Genomic DNA, 19,506 nt, shown 5'->3' with positions numbered 1-19,506 from the left:
CTTCTCTACATGTTTGATAGAACTTTTCTGTGAAGCCATCTGTCCTAGGCTTTTGTTTGTTGGAAGATTTTTAATCACAGTCTCAATTTCACTGCTTGTGATTGATCTGTTGATATTTTCTATTTCATCCTGGTTCAGTCTCAGAAGGTTGTGCTTTTCTAAGAATTTGTCCGTTTCTTCCAGGTTGTCCATTTTATTGGCATATAGTCGCTTGTAGTAGTCTCTCATGATCCTTTGTACTTCTGCAGTGTCAGTTGTTACTTCTCCTTTTTCTTCTAGTTCTGTTGATTTGAGTCTTCTCCATTTTTCTCTTGATGAGTCTGGCTAATGGTTTATCAACTTTGTTTATCTTCTCAAAGAACCAGCTTTTATAGTTTTATTGATCTTTGCTATTGTGTTCTTCATTCTTTTTCATTTATTTCTGATCTGATCTTTATGATTTCTTTCCTTCTGCTAACTTTGCAGTTGTTTTTTTTTTTTTATTTTTTTATTTTTTGTGGTACACGGGCCTCTCTCTGCTGTGGCCTCTCCCGTTGCGGAGTGCAGGCTCCGGACGCACAGGCTCAGTGGCCATGGCTCGCTGGCCCAGCCGCTCCACGGTGTATGGGATCTTCCCAGACCGGGGCACGAACCCGTGTCCCCTGCATCAGCAGGCGGGCTCTCAACCACTGCGCCACCAGGGAAGCCCTGGAGTTATTTTGTTCTTGTTCCTCTCATTGCTTTAGGTATAAGGGTAGGTTGTTTATTCGACACTTCTCTTGTTTCTTGAGGTGGAATTGTATTGCTATAAAGTTCCCTCTCAGAACTACTTTTGCTGCATCCCATAGGTTTTGGGTCATCACGTTTTGTCATTTGTTTCTAGGTATTTTTTGTTTTCCTCTTTGATTTCTTCAGTGATCTCTTGGTTATTAAATAGTGTATTGTTTAGCCTCCATGTGTTTGTATTTTTTACAGTTTTCCTGTAATTGTTATCTAGTCTCATAGCATTGTGGTCGGAAAAGATACTTGATACGATTTCAATTTCCTTAAAATTACCAAGGCTTGATTTGTGACCCGAGATATGATCTATCCTGGAAAATGTTCCATGAGCACTTGAGAAGAAAGTGTATTCTGTTGTTTTTGGATGGAATGTCCTATAAATATCAATTAAGTCCATCTTGTTTAATGTATCATTTAAAGCTTATGTTTCCTTATTAATCTTCTGGATGATCTGTCCATTGGTGAAAGTGGGGTGTTAAAGTCCCCTACTTTGTGTGACTGTCAATTTCCCCTTTTATGGCTGTTAGCACTTGCCTTATGTATTGAGGTGCTCCTATGTTGGGTGCATAAATATTTACAATTCTTATATCTTCTTGGACTGATCCCTTGATTGTTATGCAGTATCCTTCTTTGCCTCTTGTAACAGTCTTTGTTTTAAAGTCTATTTTGCCTGATACAAGAATTGCTACTCCAGCTTTCTTTTGATTTACATTTGCATGGAATATCTTTTTCCATCCCCTCACTTTCAGTCTGTATGTGTCCCTAGGTCTGAAGTGGGTCTCTTGTAGACAGCATATATACAGGTTTTGTTTTTGTATCCATTCAGCCAGTCTATGTCCTTTGGTTGGAGCATTTAATCCATTTGCATTTAAGGTAGTTATTAATATGTATGTTCCTATTACCATTTTCTTAATTGTTTTGGGTTTGTTATTGTAGGTCTTTTCCTTCTCTTGTGTTTCCTGCCTAGAGAAGTTCCTTTAGCATTTGTTGTAAAGCTGGTTTGGTGGTGCTGAATTCTCTTAGCTTTTGCTTCTTTGTAAGGTTTTAATTGCTCTGTCAAATCTGAATGAGATCCTTGCTGGGTAGAGTAATACTGGTTGTAGGTTTTTCCCTTTCATCACTTTAAATATGTCCTGCCACTCTCTTCTGGCTTGCAGAGTTTCTGCTGAAAGATCAGCTGTTAACCTTATGGAGATTCCCTTGTATGTTATTTGTTGCTTTTCCCTTGCTGCTTTTAATATTTTTTCTTTGTGTTTAATTTTTGATAGTTTGATTAATATGTGTCTTGGCATGTTTCTCCTTGGATTTATCCTGTATGGGACTCTCTGTGCTTCCTGGACTTGACTATTTCCTTTCCCATATTAGGGAAGTTTCCAACTATAATCTCTTCAAATATTTTCTCAGTCCCTTTCTTTTTCTCTTCTTCTTCTGGGACCCCTATAATTCGATTGTTGGAGTGTTTAATGTTGTCCCAGAGGTCTCTGAGACTCTCCTCTTTTCATTCTTTTTCCTTTATTCTGCTTTGTGGTAGTTATTTCCATTATTTTATCTTCCAGGTCACTTACCTTTCTTCTGCCTCAGTTATTCTGCTATTGATTCCTTCTAGAGAATTTTTAATTTCCTTTATTGTGTTGTTCATCGTTTGTTTGCTCTTTAGTTCTTCTAGGTCATTGTTAAACATATCTTGTATTTTCTCCATTCTACTTCCAAGATTTTGGATAATCTTTACTATCATTACTTTGAATTCTTTTTCATGTAGCCTGACTATTTCATTTGTTTGGTTTGGTGGGTTTTCACCTTGCTCCTTCCTCTGCTGCATATTTTTCTGTCTTCTCATTTTGCTTAATGTACTGTGTTTGGGGTCTCCTTTTCGCAGCCTGCAGGTTTGTAGTTCCCGTTGTTTTTGATGTCTGCCCTCAGTGGGTGAGGTTGGTTCAGTGGCTTGTGTAGACTTCCTGGTGGAGCAGACTGATGCCTGTGTTCTGGTGGATGAGGCTGGATCTTGTCTTTCTGGTGGGCAGGACCATGTCCAGTGGTGTGTTTTGGGGTGTCTGTGAACTTAGTAATGATTTTAGGCAGCCTCTCTGCTAATGGGTGGGGTTGTGTGCCTGTCTTGCTAGTTGTTTGGCATTGGGCGTCCAGCACTGGAGCTTGCCGGCCGTTGGGTGAAACCAGGTCTTAGCGTTGAGACGGAGATCTCTGGGAGAGTTCTCGCTGATTGATACTACGTGGGGCTGGGAGGTCCAATGTCCTGAACTCGGCTTTCCCACCTCAGAGGCTCAGGCCTGACACCAGGCCGGAGAACCAAGACCCTATCAGCAACACAGCTCAGAAGAAAAGGGAGAAAAAAAGAACAAAAAAATTAAAAAAAAAAAAAAGATTATTTAAATAAAAAAGAATTATTAAAATAAAAAAATAAAAAAAGAAGAGAGCAATGAAACCAATAAACAAATCTACCAATGATAACAAGTGCTAAAAACTATACTAAGATAAACATAAAGATCAGAAACAAGTCAGTTGCAGACAGCAAACCCTAAGTCTACAGTTGCTCCCTAAGGCCATCGCTTCAATTTTGGGACAATTCATTGTCTAGTCAGGTATTCCACAGATGCAGTACATCAAGTTGATTGTGGGGATTTAATCCACTGCTCCTGAGGCTGCTGGGAGAGATTTCCCTTTCTATTCTTTGTTCGCACAGCTCCTGGGGTTCAGCTTTGGTTTTGGCCCTGCCTCTGCATATGGGTCACCCTCAGGCATCTGTTCCCACCCAGACATGAGAGGGTTAAAGCAGCAGCTGATTAGGGGGCTCTTGCTCACTCATGCCACGGGGAGGGAGGGTTATGGTAGTTATCATTGGAATGTGGGGTGAGCCTGCAGCAGCAGAGGCCAGCATGACATTGCAACAGCCTGAGACACGCTGTGTGTCGGGACCCTGGCAGTGGCTCCTGGTGGGGGGACGGCGCATGTGGATACTGACCTGTGCGTTTCATGCCTGTCTCTGGTGCCCGAGCTAATAGCTGCAGCTCGCACCATCTCTGGACCTCGTTTAGTCAGCGCTCTGCCTTCTGTGTGCAGACAGGGAAGGAATCCCCTCTCTTGGGGCAGCCAGAAACAATGGTCTCTTGCCTCTTAGGCAGGTCCAGACTTTTTCCCAGACTCCCTCCCTTCTAGCTGTGGCGCACTAGCCCCCAACAGGCTGTGTTCACGCAGCCAACCCCAGTCCTCTCCCTGGGGTCTGACCTCCAAAGCTGGAGCCTCAGCTCCCAGTCCCCACCTGCCCTGGCGGGTGAGCAGACGAGCTCTGAGTGAGTGCTGGTTGGCACCAGTTCTCTGTGTGGGAATCTCTCCACTTTGCCCTCTGCACCCCTGTTGCTGTGCTCTTTTCCATGGCACCGAAGCTTCTCCCCTGCCCACCCCCATCTCTGCCAGTGAAGGGGCTTCCTAGTGAGTGGAAACTTTTCCTCCTTCACAGCTTCCTCCCAGAGGTGCAGGTCCTGTCCCTATTCCTTTGTCTCTGTTTTTCCTTTTGCTTTTCCCAGGTACGTGGGAATTTTCTTGGCTTTTGGGAAGTCTGAGGTCTCCTGCCAGCGTTCAGTAGGTGTTCTGTAGGAGTTGTTCCACATGTCGATGTTTGTTTGTTTTTTGTTTTTTTTTTTGCGTAGGTGTTCTGTAGGAGTTGTTCCACATGTCGATGTTTGTTTGTTTTTTGTTTTTTTTTTGCGGTACATGGGCCTCTCACTGTTGTGGCCTCTCCCATTGTGGAGCACAGGCTCCAGACACGCAGGCTCAGCAGCTATGGCTCACGGGCCCAGCCACTCCACGGCATGTGGGATCTTCCCGGACCGGGGCACAAACCCATGTCCCCTGCATCGGCAGGCGGACTCTCAACCACTGCGCCACCAGGGAAGCCCTGTCGATGTATTTTTGATGTATTTGTGGGGAGGAATGTGATCTCCACATCTTACTCCTCCGCCATCTTGAAGGTCCCCCGCAAGGGTTGTAACTTTGGTCATCATAATGGTCTATGCTATCTCTGTGCCAGTTCATCTATTCCCACATTTCTAGCTCTACCTATAACCTGACAACTACCAAATCCACATCTTTAGCCCAACCTACTTGTTAAGCCTCAGATATCATTAATGTCAGGCACCACAATCTCAGCACATTCCAAAGTGAACTTATCTACCCCTACCCCGTGACACAAACCTACTCATTATCTTTCCTGAAAAATCTGCTCATGTTCCAAGTTGCCTGTCTTGGTTAAGGACTTGCTACATACTCTGAGGACCAGGCCATAAACTGAGGAATCACTGTAGACAATTCCTTCTTTTTACGCCATTTCTATCCCTTTCTACTTAGTGGGTCACAATTACCGTGGATTACTTATGACAGTTATTTTACTTCAGTCTGAGTCTCATATCTTGCCTAAGCAAATGCAAAAATCCCTAGGTCTAGGCTCATACTCCTCTAATCCATCATCCATAATCATGTCTTTCTAAAACATGTATCTATTGATGTTTTTCCTCTACTTTAAACCAATTAATGGCTCCATGTTACCTTGAGGATAAAAATCCAAATTTAAACATTGTATATAAGTGTCTCCATAATCTGATATTTGTCTGATTCACTACACTTGTTCACTCCTCACCACTTAACTTTGATCCAGTCATATTAAATCTCTCTCAATTCCACTGGCAGTGATGATTTAATGAGAAAATAAATGTAAAGTACTCAGTAGAGTATCTGGCACATACTAAGCACTTAAAAACGATAGTTCACTATGTGTTCCAAGATTCTAGGCCTGTGGACAACATAATGGTCTATTTAGAAGTGCTTCATAACACTCTCACCCAGGGGCCTGGTGAACTCCTAATCAATTAAAACCCAGCTCAAGTACACCTCTCTGCAGCTTTCTTTGACCCACTCAAGCAATTAATTAATCCTCATTTATCTCATCATCATATAACTGGTTTTTACCTGTATGACTGCAATTATCATCTTTCGATCCAATTCTTTGTTTACATGTTTAAGTTCCCCACTAGAATGTGGTCCTCAAGCATAGTGACTGCTTCTTAGTCATCTTTGTATTTTCTACTGCCTGATATGGTAGATTTGTGATAAAAGCTTGTTGAAATTAATATCTCTTAATACAAAATGTAATTCACTTGAGGAAAAAAGCGCTAGGGTAGGATCAGAAGTGATTGGCTATCTCAACCTATTTGGAAAAGGCTAATCATTAAAAAAGTCACACTAGGCCCTACGGAGCAGAGCCAATTTCTTTTTTTAACAAATAGGAGGTAATATGTGAATCCATGAAGAAAAGTTAATTGTTTTCCATTGCTAGTAAATATTTGCCTTTTGACTTTTTCCCCTTCTGTAAAAAAAACAAAAACAAAAAACCAGATTTTTAAAAAAGTTGTTTCAACTCTTTGTTGAGAAATAACACCTAAACAGGAAACAAAGGGGCAATATCTATAAGTAAGTTTTGTGTAGAAATATTTCAGTTTGAACAACATGAAGCAAATATTAGAAGCAAAATGTACCAAACTCCATAAATGGCTAGTTTACTTGCTTAATCTGTTAGAAATATGACTTACTGTGGTTACTATTAAACTGAACAGAACTAAAGTAAAAAGCAGATGGTAGTTTACAGAGTTCTTTGTCTTGAAACATTCAAACCTTAAAAAGAGAGAGAAAGAAACTTGTTTTAGAATATATAACTAGGAAAACAAATAGAACACTGTTTTACCACTTGTATACTTGCCCCTGGGTCTAGTGATGCCCATCATTTCCTCTCAACCACACACTCATCTTAGAGAACCCACACTGCCTACAGCCTCCAAGAGGCTATGGGGACCAGGAGTAGATACCTGACTTAAACTGGGCCAGTGAGAGGCTCTCTTCTGAAAATTTGGAGTTTGGGAGCCAGAGACTTAATCAAGTGTAGAGAATCAACATATAAAGCTGTGTGGACTCAAGGTCTGATGCTTATATTTGGGCAACTAACTTGAAGTAGATGAGTGAGCAGAGAAGTGATCTGCAGGAAGAGAAAAAGGAAGCAGATACAAAGACTTGAAGCCATGTGGAGAGGAAGGAATAGATAAAAGAGGGAGGGAGAGAGAAGTTGCCCTTCCAGTTCTGGTGAGCTGGACTTCCTGCTATGCCATATAATTCCCTCATGTCCTTACAGTAAATAAATCTCTCCTAAATCAACTGGCTTGGGTAGGTTTCCACATCTTGGAACTAATGATCCCTGACTAATGCACACTGTCACAGAAAATGTCACTCTATTACAATTGTCTCTTTGCTTATCTGTCTCCCCAACTAGACTGTGAATTTTCTGTGTGCAGGGATAAAATCTTTTTTTCATATACCTAAGTCACTAGGAAAGTCTGACACAGGAAACATTCAGTGAATAAGTAAATATGAACATACATTTGGCTATCAGCTAAGTATCCAACCTTTGAACCTATGTTTTGTATAAGCAGCAGGAGAGTTCTCTCAGTTTACTAATTAACAGGAATTGGACCCAACTCCTATTTCCCTATCTGTAAAGAAAGGTGGCTGGAAAGTAATGGCAATCATATATTGAAAAGAATCAGATAACCATCACATAAAGGATTCAGAGAAGTCTTACTAGCACTAGACCTCTTTTACCTTTAAATTCTGTGACTTGATGACTTTGTGTGTGTGTGCATGTTGTGCTTCATTTAATGAGACACATAACCAGACTATTTGAGAGGGATGTTTTTGGAACAAAACATTAACTGAGGTAAGAAAGCAGTCATCTTCTGCTTTCTGCTCTCCCTTTCTTGTAGTACTTGTCTGGGTACTTTTTAAGTATCTGCTCTCAGCTTTGTCTCATGCAGGTACAGGTACATCAGGACATTAGCATATCAATGCTTGCGGTTACTTTATTTTTCTTTTAATAAATATAGTTTTGACAGAAAAGATAGATTAGTAAACAATGTCAAGGAGAGTAAAGACCTTAGCCTCAGTCTTGAGGACAGCTTTCAGAAAATGGTGCATGGGATTTCCTTGTTTTTGATCTTGTTTTCTAACTGCCCAAATCTGCTTGTCACAGATGCAGACTGTGATGGGCTGATGACTTATTAAGAAGAGTCACCTGAAAATATTTTTCTAGATCGGGGTGGTAAACTACAGTGCAAGAACCAATTTCTCAACCTAAGCCTGTTTTTGTAAATAAAATTTACTGGAAGACAGTCACACCCATTGGCTTACATATTATCTATGGCTGCTTTCACACTACAACAGCAGAGTTGAAGACTTGCAACAGAGACCATAGGCCCAGAGAGCCTAAAATAATTACTGTCTGGCCCTTTACAGAAGAAGTTTCCGATGAGCTCTTTTAAATAATATATTTTTTCAAACTATTTTTATTTTTATCTATCTTTAGAAGATATTCTTGAGCTAGCAATGATGATCCTGTTGAAAAGAATCAGATAACCATCACATACGAGGTTTAGAGAAGTCTCAAGAATTAACACTAGAAAACAGAAGGTATATTTTAAAAGTTAAGTTTCTTAAACTTGTAGTTCAATTTCCAACTGTGACACTTACTAACCGCATGACCTTAAGCAAGTCACCTAAGCATAAGCTCTGCTTATATTCTTAGATAAAATGGGGACAATACCTATTTATCTTGCACAACTGTGAGAATTTAGAGATGATTTCATGTGCTGCCCAGCACAATTACAGGTACAAAGTAGAGAAATGTTATTATGGCATAATAAATAAAATCTTCACCTAAATTTTTATATATTCATAACTCAAGGAAAGGCAAATTGTGTAAGTTAATCTTACTTAATTTAAGTAAGATTCTATCTAAATTGGCTATAAGGTTTTGAGATCAAACAAGTTCATAAACAATATTATTATAACTTCCCAGAGATTATACTCTACATTGAAATCACAAAAGTTACAATCTTCTACACTGTTACAATCTCCCAGTAACACCACTGGATTAGTTATATTACATAATTCCCTATGAAGCAAACATGAATTTAAAAATATATCAAGCATATGAGTTTTAAACATAAATACTTACATGCAGTATACAAATATACAACAGCTGTAAATCATTGGGAGTTCATCCAATAGCTGTAAGAAACAAAGGTAACAGGACATGAATATTGTAGAGCTGCAATTATGTGAATCCAAAATAAAACATCAGAATGATTAAGATGGTCACCTCTTATTATCTGATATCTTTTACTAATTCTCATATATTTATCATCATCTAATTTATTCTCAGTGTGTATATTTAGTTTATTGTTTTTGAACAAAGAAGCTTACCCACCCATCTGTCCTAATCTACACACCTAAGTGGGATGCCTGACTCACTGGTCAGCTTGGATCATTCAGTATCATAAACCATGATAACATGCCTCCAGGAAAGAATGATGTCCACCATCTACAGGTGATAGGTCCTATCAGCATTCTTTTGCGTTTTCCCCCCATCCTATAGCACCTAAGATAAATAAAATGTTCAGTCATATACATAAAAAGAGATAGTAATTGTTGGGGAAGTCAGTTAATCTAAGTGATGTCTAAGTATGTCTCTGAAAAATAATAGTATTATTAGCAATAATAACAGCTATAGCTATTACCTATTAAACTACAAGCTGGACACTAAGTGTCCAGCTAAGTGTTGTGATAGGGTATTTCTAATATTTAAACCAATCCTATAGAATTTATTCACTAGATATGCATTTGATGAATTCTTTAATAATATATCTACTATGTGCCAGGCAACATGTTAGGGGCTGAGGATACAATAAAAACAATACATAATCACTGCCCTCAGGGAATTCACAGTCTAGTGAGGTAGAGGGAATGAAAAACATGTGATTAAATACACAGTAAAGATTCCAAAAAAGGGGGCACAAAGAAGCCAGAAAACGTGGTGGCAGGAAATGAAATGGTGGCTGAGAAAGGCATTCTAGGAAGAAGGAAGAGAATTTATGCAAAGTGATATATTCTAGTAAATTATTGGAATAGTGAAAATGACAGCATTTGTGCAAGGTCTTATGATTAAATGTGTCACATTTATTATTTCGTTTATTTTTCACAATTCTAAGGTAGGAACTATTATCTACATTCCAAGATGAGAACACTGAGGCTTACAAGGTTTAAGTAACTCTTTTTTTCCACATCTTTATTGGAGTACAATTGCCTTACAATGTTGTGTTAATTTCTGCTGTACAACAAAGTGAATCAGCTATATGTATACATATATACCCATATTCCCTCCCTCTTGAGCCTCTGAAGATCATATGCTAATATGCAACAGAGTCAGATTTTGAACGGACTCCTCTATATTATGTTGCCTCCAAAACCATTCATTTGAATCACCTTTAAATGTTCAAAAAAACTGGTATAATATCATGACTTACTGCAGGTAAATCTACCACCAGTTTTATGATATACAGAAGATTCCTTTATTTAAAGTTTTGAACCAGGACCTAATGACTTTACATTAAACACCTTTAGATGGGTCTTTTGTGTTTCCACATAAATTTAAAAATTTTTTGTTCCAGTTCTGTAAAAAATGCCACTGGTAATTTTTCTTTTTTTTCTTTTTCTTTTTTTTTTTTGTGGTACGCGGGCCTCTCACCATTGTGGCCCCTCCCGTTGTGGATCACAGGCTCCGGACGCGCAGGCTCTGCGGCCATGGCTCACGGGCCCAGCCGCTCCGCGGCATGTGGGATCCTCCCAGACCGGGGCACGAACCTGCGTCCCCTGCATCGGCAGGCGGACTCCCAACCACTGCGCCACCAGGGAAGCCCGCCACTGGTAATTTGATAGGGATTGCACTGAATCTATAGATTACCTTGGGTAGTACGGTCATTTCTAACAATATTGTTTCTTCCAATCCAAGAACATGGTATATCTTTCCATCTGTTTGTGTCATCGTTAGTTTCTCTCATCAGCATCTTATAGTTTTTGGAGTACAGGTCTTTTGCCTCCATAGGTAGGTTTACTCCTAGGTATTTTATTCTTTTCGATGAGATGGTAAATGGGATTGCCTCCTTGATTTCTCTTTTTGACGCTTCATTGTTAGTGTAGATGTGCAACAGATTTCTGTATATTTATTTTGTATCCTTCAACGTTACCAAATTCACTGATGAGCTCTAACAGTTTTCTGATGTTGCTTTAGGATTTTCTATGTATAATATATCATGTCATCTGTAAACAGTCAACATGTGATTTTTGAGGGGACACAATTCAGTCCACAGAAGTGTGGCAGTATGTTTCAAAATATAAATTTTATTATTATTCAAGTATGGTGAAGCCAACAGATCAGGAGATGATTGCCACTGAAAAGGAATTCCCTGGCGGTTAGGACTCCATGCTTCCACTGCTGGGGGCCCAGGTTCGATCCCTGGTCAGGGAACTAAGATCCCATAAGCCATGTGGCATGGCCAAAATGAATAAACAAGGAAGTAAACAAAATAGGAGGTAAAAATTAAGGGGGAACTTTCCCCCTTAAAAAAAAAAAAGATAGTGTGTTATTCACAGTTCCCAAGAGGAGGGGGCACGCCATGCAATGCAGGACAGCATAGGAAAGCACCAGGGTCAGTCAGGGGGCAGAAGGAGCAAGAGGAAAAGTGTGGGCAAGACCCTTTATTGCGGTTTCCTTAAGAAAGGCAAGGCAAGGGAGGGTAAGCAGGTTTAGAACTGGCTACTTTGAATAACTTCAGGGGGCCCTGGGGTATAGGAGCTATCTTCAGTTATCTGGTACCTGGCTCTGGGGTGATTAGAGCAGAGGAATACTGCCTCCTGGAGTGTAAGATGTGGTTTAGAGAATGGGTTCTGGATTGGTTAGTTTGCATACGAAAGGCACAGACCAGGTTGAGTTGTTTGCTATATCTAAGAACTGGCTATCCCTGGGAGGGGCAGTCTCTCACTAATCAGCGAGGACCCAGATGCTAGAACATCAAGAATACATAAGGGGTAAGACAGGAATAAAGACACAGACCTACTAGAGAATCGACTTGAGGATATGGGGAGGGGGAAGGGTAAGCTGTGACAAAGTGAGAGAGTGGCATGGTCATATATACACTACCAAACTTAAAATAGATAGCTAGTGGGAAGCAGGTGCATAGCACAAGGAGATAAGCTCGGTGCTTTGTGACCACCTAGAGGGGTGGGAGAGGAAGGGTGGGAGGGAGGGAGACGCAGGAGGGAAGAGATATGGGAACATATGTATATGTATAACTGATTCACTTTGTTATAAAGCAGAAACTAACACACCATTGTAAAGCAATTATACTCCAATAAAGATGTAAAAAAAAAGAGAATACATAAGGTAATATAGTTGTTATGAACTGAATGTGCTTGTGTCAGACACAAATTCATATGTTAAAGGTCTAACCCGAAATCTGATGGTATTTGTAGATGGGTCCTTTGGGAGATAATTAGGATTAGACGAGGTCATGAGGGTAGGGCCCTCAGATGGGATTAATGCCCTTCTAAGAAGAAACATCAGAGAACTTGTGAGAAGGTAGCTGCCTGCAAGCCAGGAAGAGAGCTCTCACCAGACCTGACCATGCTGTTACCCTGATCTCGGACTTCCAGCCACCAAACTATGAAAAAAATAAATGTCTATTGTTTAAGCCACCTACTCTATGGTATTTTGTTATGGCAGCCCGAGATGACCAATAAAGTAGTGAATATTTGGTGCCAGATCAGGTACGTGTGGAGAGTGCTCTGAAGGGAAAAAACACGGATGTGGGATGACTAGCTAGGAGGTTACAGAAGTCAGACTAAGCAAAGTTGCTACTTGGATTAAGGTAACAGAATTGGGAATAGACCTCGGTGAACAGACTTGAGAAGTATTTAGGAAGTAAAATAAACAGAGATTTGTGATTGATTTGACATAAAGGTGAGGCATAACAAACTCTCAAGGATGACTCCCAAGTTTCTTGCCTAAACACTTCAGTTGATGGTAAGCATAGTTTACTGAGATTGTGAAAACAGAGACAATTACAAGAACAATTTTCAACGTGTTGAGTTTGAGGTACCTGTGAGACAGCCAAGTGGAAATGTCAATCAGACAACTAGAAATACAGATCTGTAGCTGAGAAGAAAGGTCTGGACTCCAGATGTTGGCTGCTTTTCTGTTTATTTGTTTAAAGAAACTAAACTGAATTAAGCATATGTTAAATGGCATGGATTTTAAAATCTGGTTAATATAAGTACAAAAGTCTTATTTCAAAACCGTAACTAGCAAAATTATGACTGGTAAAAGAACACAGAGTTCTAGAGTGGGGTGGGGTATGTGTTTGAAGATGAGTCTGGAGAGGTAGGCAGAGGCCAGATCACAAAGCCTGTGGTTTAAATTCATGCGCTTGAGCTCTGGAAAGTATTAAAGAGGTTTAAAAAGTGACATGCCATCTGAAGAGCACGGACTGTATTTATGCATCTCATCCCCAACACTCGTACAAAGCCTAGCAAACATTGCTAAAAGAATGAAAACAGGAAGAGTATTTCTATTCCAGTGTGACAGAAGGATAGGGGAGGCAGGGACACCAATTAGGAACCAGTTACAGGAATCTGGGTTGGAAATGATTGATTAAGGCAGTGGCAGTGGAGACAGCTAGAGGTAGACATATGTAAGAGTTATTACAGAAGTTGAATCAAGAGTTTGTAGAGGTGAAAAAAGTAGGAGAAATTAGAGATGAATCATGGGTTTTTGGTTTGGGCTTTGGGTGTAAGGTGGTTTCATTTACTGAGATAGGGAGCAAAGGAGAAAGAAGGGTAGTATTTATAACCAGAACATCTGCTGTTAACATTATAAAGTCTGACTTAGCTTACATTACCTAACATTTACACTATTTTCGTTTCTGTATTATAAATAAAGTTATAGTGAACAAAACAGTTTTTTTGGTTTTATTTTCTAGGATAAATATATTTATTTTTACTTGTGAGAAATACATGAATACATCCTTTTTTTTTTACTAGCGTTTTTTCCTAACATCAAACATATTACATGCTCAGTATAGAATACATGGAAAAAGCAGAAAAACAGAAAGAAAAAACTAAGAAATTACCTTCAATTTTACCCTCCCCGTGATTATCAATAATTGTATATATCAGTTAGTGAAAGCAAAAAAGAATGAGTGAATAGATGAAAAGAAAATCTGGGAGAAGTCTCCTAAAATCTTAAAGTTCCTACCACCATCAACGCAAGATAAAATCCTAAAACAGGTAAAGGCAACAAAAGAATACAAAACAAAATGTGGGTCCTAATCTTGTTCCTAACTTCTAGTCAGATCACTTTCCCTCTCTTGGGCTGTTCTTCCATTTATAAAATTTATAGATTTGGACAAAATTTCAAAAATCTCTTTTAATATTAAAGTTCTATGATTCTAAATTGTTCTTTGGTACCTTTTACCCCTTATGTGAAGGCCGTCTGCTCACTCCTGTTATCTCTACTCCTTCTCTAATGCTGTCCTCAATCTCACTCCCAAATGTATTGCTCTTGGCTGGCTGCCACAAGAATGTGACACATTAACCAAGAGAAAGGAGTTAGTAATAGCTTAAAATGTTACCCTCCACAGGGGCACACATAGTTTAACACTACTTACAGGAATGAATCCCTAACAGTGAATCAATAATGGTGGTTTCAAACATTCTGACTGACTGAAGAAAAAGGAAGGAAACTAACATTTATTAAACACTTATTTAATAGATCCTATTAAATAAGGATGTCCTTTCACATATGCCAATCAACTGATCCTCATAATACTCCTACAGGCATATTAGACCCATTAGACAGATGAGAAAACTAAGGCTCAGCAAGATTAAGTGGCATGTCTATGCTCAAATAGCCAGTAAACTGATAGAATAAGAACTGGAACCCACGCAGCAGCCACCTAGGAACAATAAATCTGATGAAAATACCATTCAAGCTCCAAATCATTCTGAAGACAGAACTGTTAATATCTGCTGTGCTCAGTTTAGGCAGGAATAAAAAACAGGCTTCCAATTTCTCTACAGCTACAACAAGCCAAGTTCAGGCTGGTGAAATGGTTCACTGACCACCAAAGGCAGGTAACGGCAACACTGTCATTTCTTACTTTGCTTCAGTGATTGTGCGTAACAAATGATGGCCTAACATTGTTGAGTCAAATTTATCCTGAAAGGAGACAAGACAGGGAACCTGCAAGGGATATCCATGATCATGTTATGTTTAGATTAAAGAAATGGAGAAGGTATTTAAAGAAATCCTTCGATACTGATGATTCCCCCCTCCTCCTCAATCACTGGGAAATGGGTCAAGCGTCATTTCTGCCATGTTAGGCAAGCACATAAAACCACCATCGTGTAGACCAAAGGGGGAATGAAATAAGGCATGTGTAAAATTTGTCCATGAAGTTGATAAAGCAGTATGATAATAATGATAAAGCATAGTGTCAAAGATCTCAGGATCAAAGGCCATCTTGTCCGTCCAAATGCTATGTTATCTTGGTGACAATCTTGCCAACTATTAAGTTTACATGCAAATCAAAGTGTGTCCCACCTCTGCTCAAAATACAGGTTGAAATAATGGTTCAGAGGGGATAAAGTCCATGAGGCTTTGATGCGCCTGTGGTTAGTTCCCCAAACTACATCTCCTGCCACTTAGTTCATTGCCTGCCTGCTCAATAATGTAACAAATGTTAGCTATTATTACTGGTAGAACTGTCACCATCATCACCACATCCTCCCACTCCAAGGCTACAACCATAATGTACTACCTGCAGGGCTCTGAGAAGCCAAACATACACTCGCAACTCTGTGTGTTCTAGTTGGCCTGGCAAATTCCTATTCATCTTTGACAATGCAATTCAAACATGTGTCCGAGTCTTCTGTGTGAAACCCCTTTTCTGACCTCCCCGCCCTAATAATCACTTTCTCTTTCCAATCACTGTATTCACTGGCATATTATCTTCATTCCTAGACCACAGATTCCTTGAAAGAAGGATTATATAATCTTTACCTATGCATAACTATTACCCAGATACCAAAAAAATTTTATTGCACTAATGAGCGTGTTTGTCTAGCCTATGCTTGGGTACCTCCAGGGACAGAGGACTCCAGATCTTCTAAGGCAGGCCTTACTATCTATGGGCTCAGAAAAACTGTCCCCTATGTTGAGCAAGATGTCTCTTAGTCTTTAACCCCACTAGGACCACAAAGAATAAACCTGGTCCTCTTTGACGTGTCAACACTTAAATACTGATTTGTAAAACATTTATGTTGTGTTATACGCCAGACCCATGGGATAAGTAGAGGATATGCCAAGGTCAAGCAGAGAGAGTCCCTGCTCCTTGGGAACTCACATTCTGATAGAGAAGTCAGACACATAAATATACATAAAATAACACTGATAAAGGCAAGTAATAGTGATACATGGAGCATGATATGGAAGAACATATAAGGGGTACATATGCCACCCTGGGGCCATGGAAGGCCTCTTAGAAGAGCTGCCACTCTGCCTGAGAGTTTAAAGGACAAACTAGAATGGAGAGAAAGCCTGGTGTGTACAGCTGCGTGGGGGTAACTGAACATGTCTTCTCTTCTTCAAGCTAAACATTCCCAGTTCCTTCCCCTAGTCAGGTATCATGACTAGATTTTTAATTCTTTCACCATTCTGGGGTCTCTCATTTGAATACATAGCCAGGTCAGGCCTTAGACCTGAATGCAATATTCCTGTCATGATCTGATCAGTGCACAGCAGGGGAGTCTATCTGCCCCCCGCACCGCCCCACCTCACTCAGATACCTAGTCTTGCCTGACAGCTTGTCTCAGCACATTGATCCAGCTGCTTCCTCATGTATGGAAGAGACACACACTAACTTCCAGGGTAAACATTTTAGGACTAGTGGACAGCAAGAATGATCCTTGAGATTTTAAAATTTAAGTCTTAGGGCTTCCCTGGTGGCTCAGTGGTTGAGAGTATGCCTGCCGATGCAGGGGACACGGGTTCGTGACCCGGTCCGGGAAGATCCCACATGCCACGGAGTGGCTGGGCCCGTGAGCCATGGCCACGGAGCCTGCGCGTCCAGAGCCTGTGCTCCGCAACGGGAGAGGCCACAACAGAGAGAGGCCCGCGTACCACAAAACAAAATAAAAATAAAACTAAATAATAATAATAAAATTTAAGTCTTAGAAAACGTGTTAAGGGAATGTCAGAGAATACTGCATGCACAGAATCAGACTAGAAGCTTTGTAAATTTTTCTGGTTATTTGTCACTGTATGAAAACCCCCCCCAAAACTCAGCAGCTTAAAATAGCAATATTTACTTTACTCATTAATGTGTGTTTAAAGCAGGGTTGGGAAGGGAAGGCCCATCTCTGCTTCACTCACTGTGAGCTGGGATAACTCAAAGGCTGGGAACTGGAATCATCTAAAGATTCACCCACTCAAATTTTTGGCAGTTGATGCTGGCTGAAGTCTGGGGATTTCAGTGAGGTGTAGCAAGAACACCTACACATGACTCTTCCAAGTGGCTTCTTTACAATATGGTGCTGGGTTCTGAGGGTAAATGTCCCAGGAAGACTAGGCAGAAGCTGTACTGCTTTTTATGACTCAGTCTTGGATGTCATATAGCTTCAGGTCTACTATAGTCACAATCCTGCCCAGATTCAAGGGCAACAAACAAGAGATTCCACCTCTTGAGGAGTCAGTGGCACCTTGTAAGAAAAGCAGGTGGGATGGGATATATGGGTGTGAACATCTTTGGAAAATAAAATAATCTTGCCACATAAATAAAACTCAAAACTGAGTTAAATATCCCCAATAATAGGAGGCAGTCTGCTTTAGGATGAAGGGTATTCTGATTGGCTTATTAGTATTACTATTCCTCCAAAGAAACTTTGGAGTCTTTTAAAGTCTCCTTTCTTTACAACAAACATAAACATGCATTTTCCTTATCATAAAAGTACTTCTTATTTATTGTAGAAAACTTGCTAAATATAGAAATGCAGAGAGAAAGAAATATAATTGCCTGTAGCCCCACAAACCAGGGGTAACTACAATTTAATATTTCAATAGAACTCTTTAGTCATTCACTCGTGTGATTAATTAAATGTCCTTCCTTCCTCCCTTCCATGTATGTTTTTATCGTGCATATGTCAGCACTATTTTATATGCTAAGATAGAGCAGTATTTAAGAGAGGTGAGATACCTGCTCTCAAGTTTACATTCTAGTATGGGAAAGTGCAAATAAAATAATTTCGAATAGCAATAAGTGCTATGAAAAACATAAAGTAAAAGCAATTCACGGAAGGGATTGCTTTACATAAAATGGTCAGAGAAAGCATGTCTGAATAGATGTTATTTGTATTAAACAGATGTCATTTGTATTAAAGAGTATTAAAGAGTGAGAAGGGACCAGACATGCAAAAATTTGCGATAAAAGTATTGCAGGCAGAGGAAATAGCAATTACAAAGGGCATGAGGTCTTGTCTGAAGAACAAGGCCAGTGTGGCTAGAATGTAGTGAACAATGCAAAGGAATTGTAAAAACTGAAGCTGCAGAACTAGAGCCTGATTGGATCATGTAGGCCATGGTAAAGAATTTGGATCTCACTTTAATGCAAATGGATGCCTTGGAGAGTGTTTTTTTTCTTTTTTAACTTTATTTATTTTTGGCTGCATTGGGTCTTCGTTGCTGTGGGAGGGCTTTAGTTATGGCGAGCGGGGGCTACTCTCTGTTGTGGTGCGTGGGCTTCTCCTTGCGGTGGCTTCTCTTGTTGTGGAGCACGGGCTCTAGGCATGCGGGCTTCAGTAGCTTCAGCACGCAGGCTCAGTAGTTGTGGCTCACAGGCTCTAGAGCACAGGGTTTGTGGCGCACCGGCTTAGTTGCTCTGCGGCATGTGGGATCTTCCTGGACCAGGGAGGGCTTGAACCTGTGTACCCTGCATTGGCAGGTGGATTCTTATCCACTGCACCACCAGGGAAGTCCCCCTTGGAGAGTTTGAAGCAGGAGAATGACATGACCTGATTTAAAGTTTCAAAGATCACCTTGGCTGATTGCAGAGGCAATGGCTAACTACTGCAGTAGTCAGGAAATGAGATGGTGATACCTTACACTAAGGTAGGAGTAGTAAAAACAGGTAGAGTAGGCAGATCCAGGTATATTTTAAAAGTAAAACCAAAAGAACAGATTAAACGTGAGGGATGAGGGAAAGAAAGAAATCAGGGATGAGTCTAGGTTTTTGGCTTCAGCAAATGAGTGGGTGATGGCATCACAGGGGAACACCAGGAAGGAACAGGTATGGGAAAAGAAATATATATTGCCCATATTAAAGGTTGAGATTTGTATGATATGTCAAACATACAATTGGATATACAAATCTAGAGCTAAAAGGTTAGGTCAGAACTGAAGATAGATGTTTTGAATCATCAGTATATAGATCACATTCAAAGCCATGAGATTATATAAGATCATCTTGGAGAGAATACAGAGAAGGTAGCCCAGGACAAAAGAGTAGCCAGTGAGGTAAGGAAGAAAGTTAGGGGAATTTCCTTTTCCATAAACAAGGAAAGCTGGGAAGCCAAGACAAATGTTTCATAAAGAAAAAAGCAAACAACATGTGGAATGCTACTGAGAGGTCAAATAAGAAGAATATAAAAATGTGTCTATTGGATCTGGCAAGATGAAGGTCACTGTTGACCTTGACAACAGCAGTTTCTGTGAAGTGAAGGGAAGAGATGCCTAACTGGGATGGGAGG

General features: G+C 40.1%; 1 protein-coding gene across 2 annotated transcripts in view; it reads right to left on the bottom strand.

The window, feature by feature from the left end:
- ACER3 (alkaline ceramidase 3) overlaps positions 1–19,506 on the bottom strand; it is a 181,901-nt gene that overhangs the window by 59,818 nt on the left and 102,577 nt on the right. For both annotated transcript variants that reach the window (XM_007461710.1, XM_007461711.1), the window contains 2 exons: positions 8,828–8,880; positions 6,357–6,438 (listed from right to left, as the gene is read on the bottom strand). In XM_007461710.1, coding sequence (XP_007461772.1) covers positions 6,357–6,438; positions 8,828–8,880 — 135 coding nt within the window. The remainder of the gene's footprint in view (positions 1–6,356; positions 6,439–8,827; positions 8,881–19,506) is intronic.

This window comes from Lipotes vexillifer, unplaced genomic scaffold, assembly GCF_000442215.2.
Source record: "Lipotes vexillifer unplaced genomic scaffold, Lipotes_vexillifer_v1.1 scaffold223, whole genome shotgun sequence".
NCBI classification, from domain to species: domain Eukaryota; kingdom Metazoa; phylum Chordata; class Mammalia; order Artiodactyla; family Lipotidae; genus Lipotes; species Lipotes vexillifer.
The sequence above is the reverse complement of the archived record's forward strand: the minus strand, read 5'-3'. Positions and strand labels throughout refer to the sequence as shown.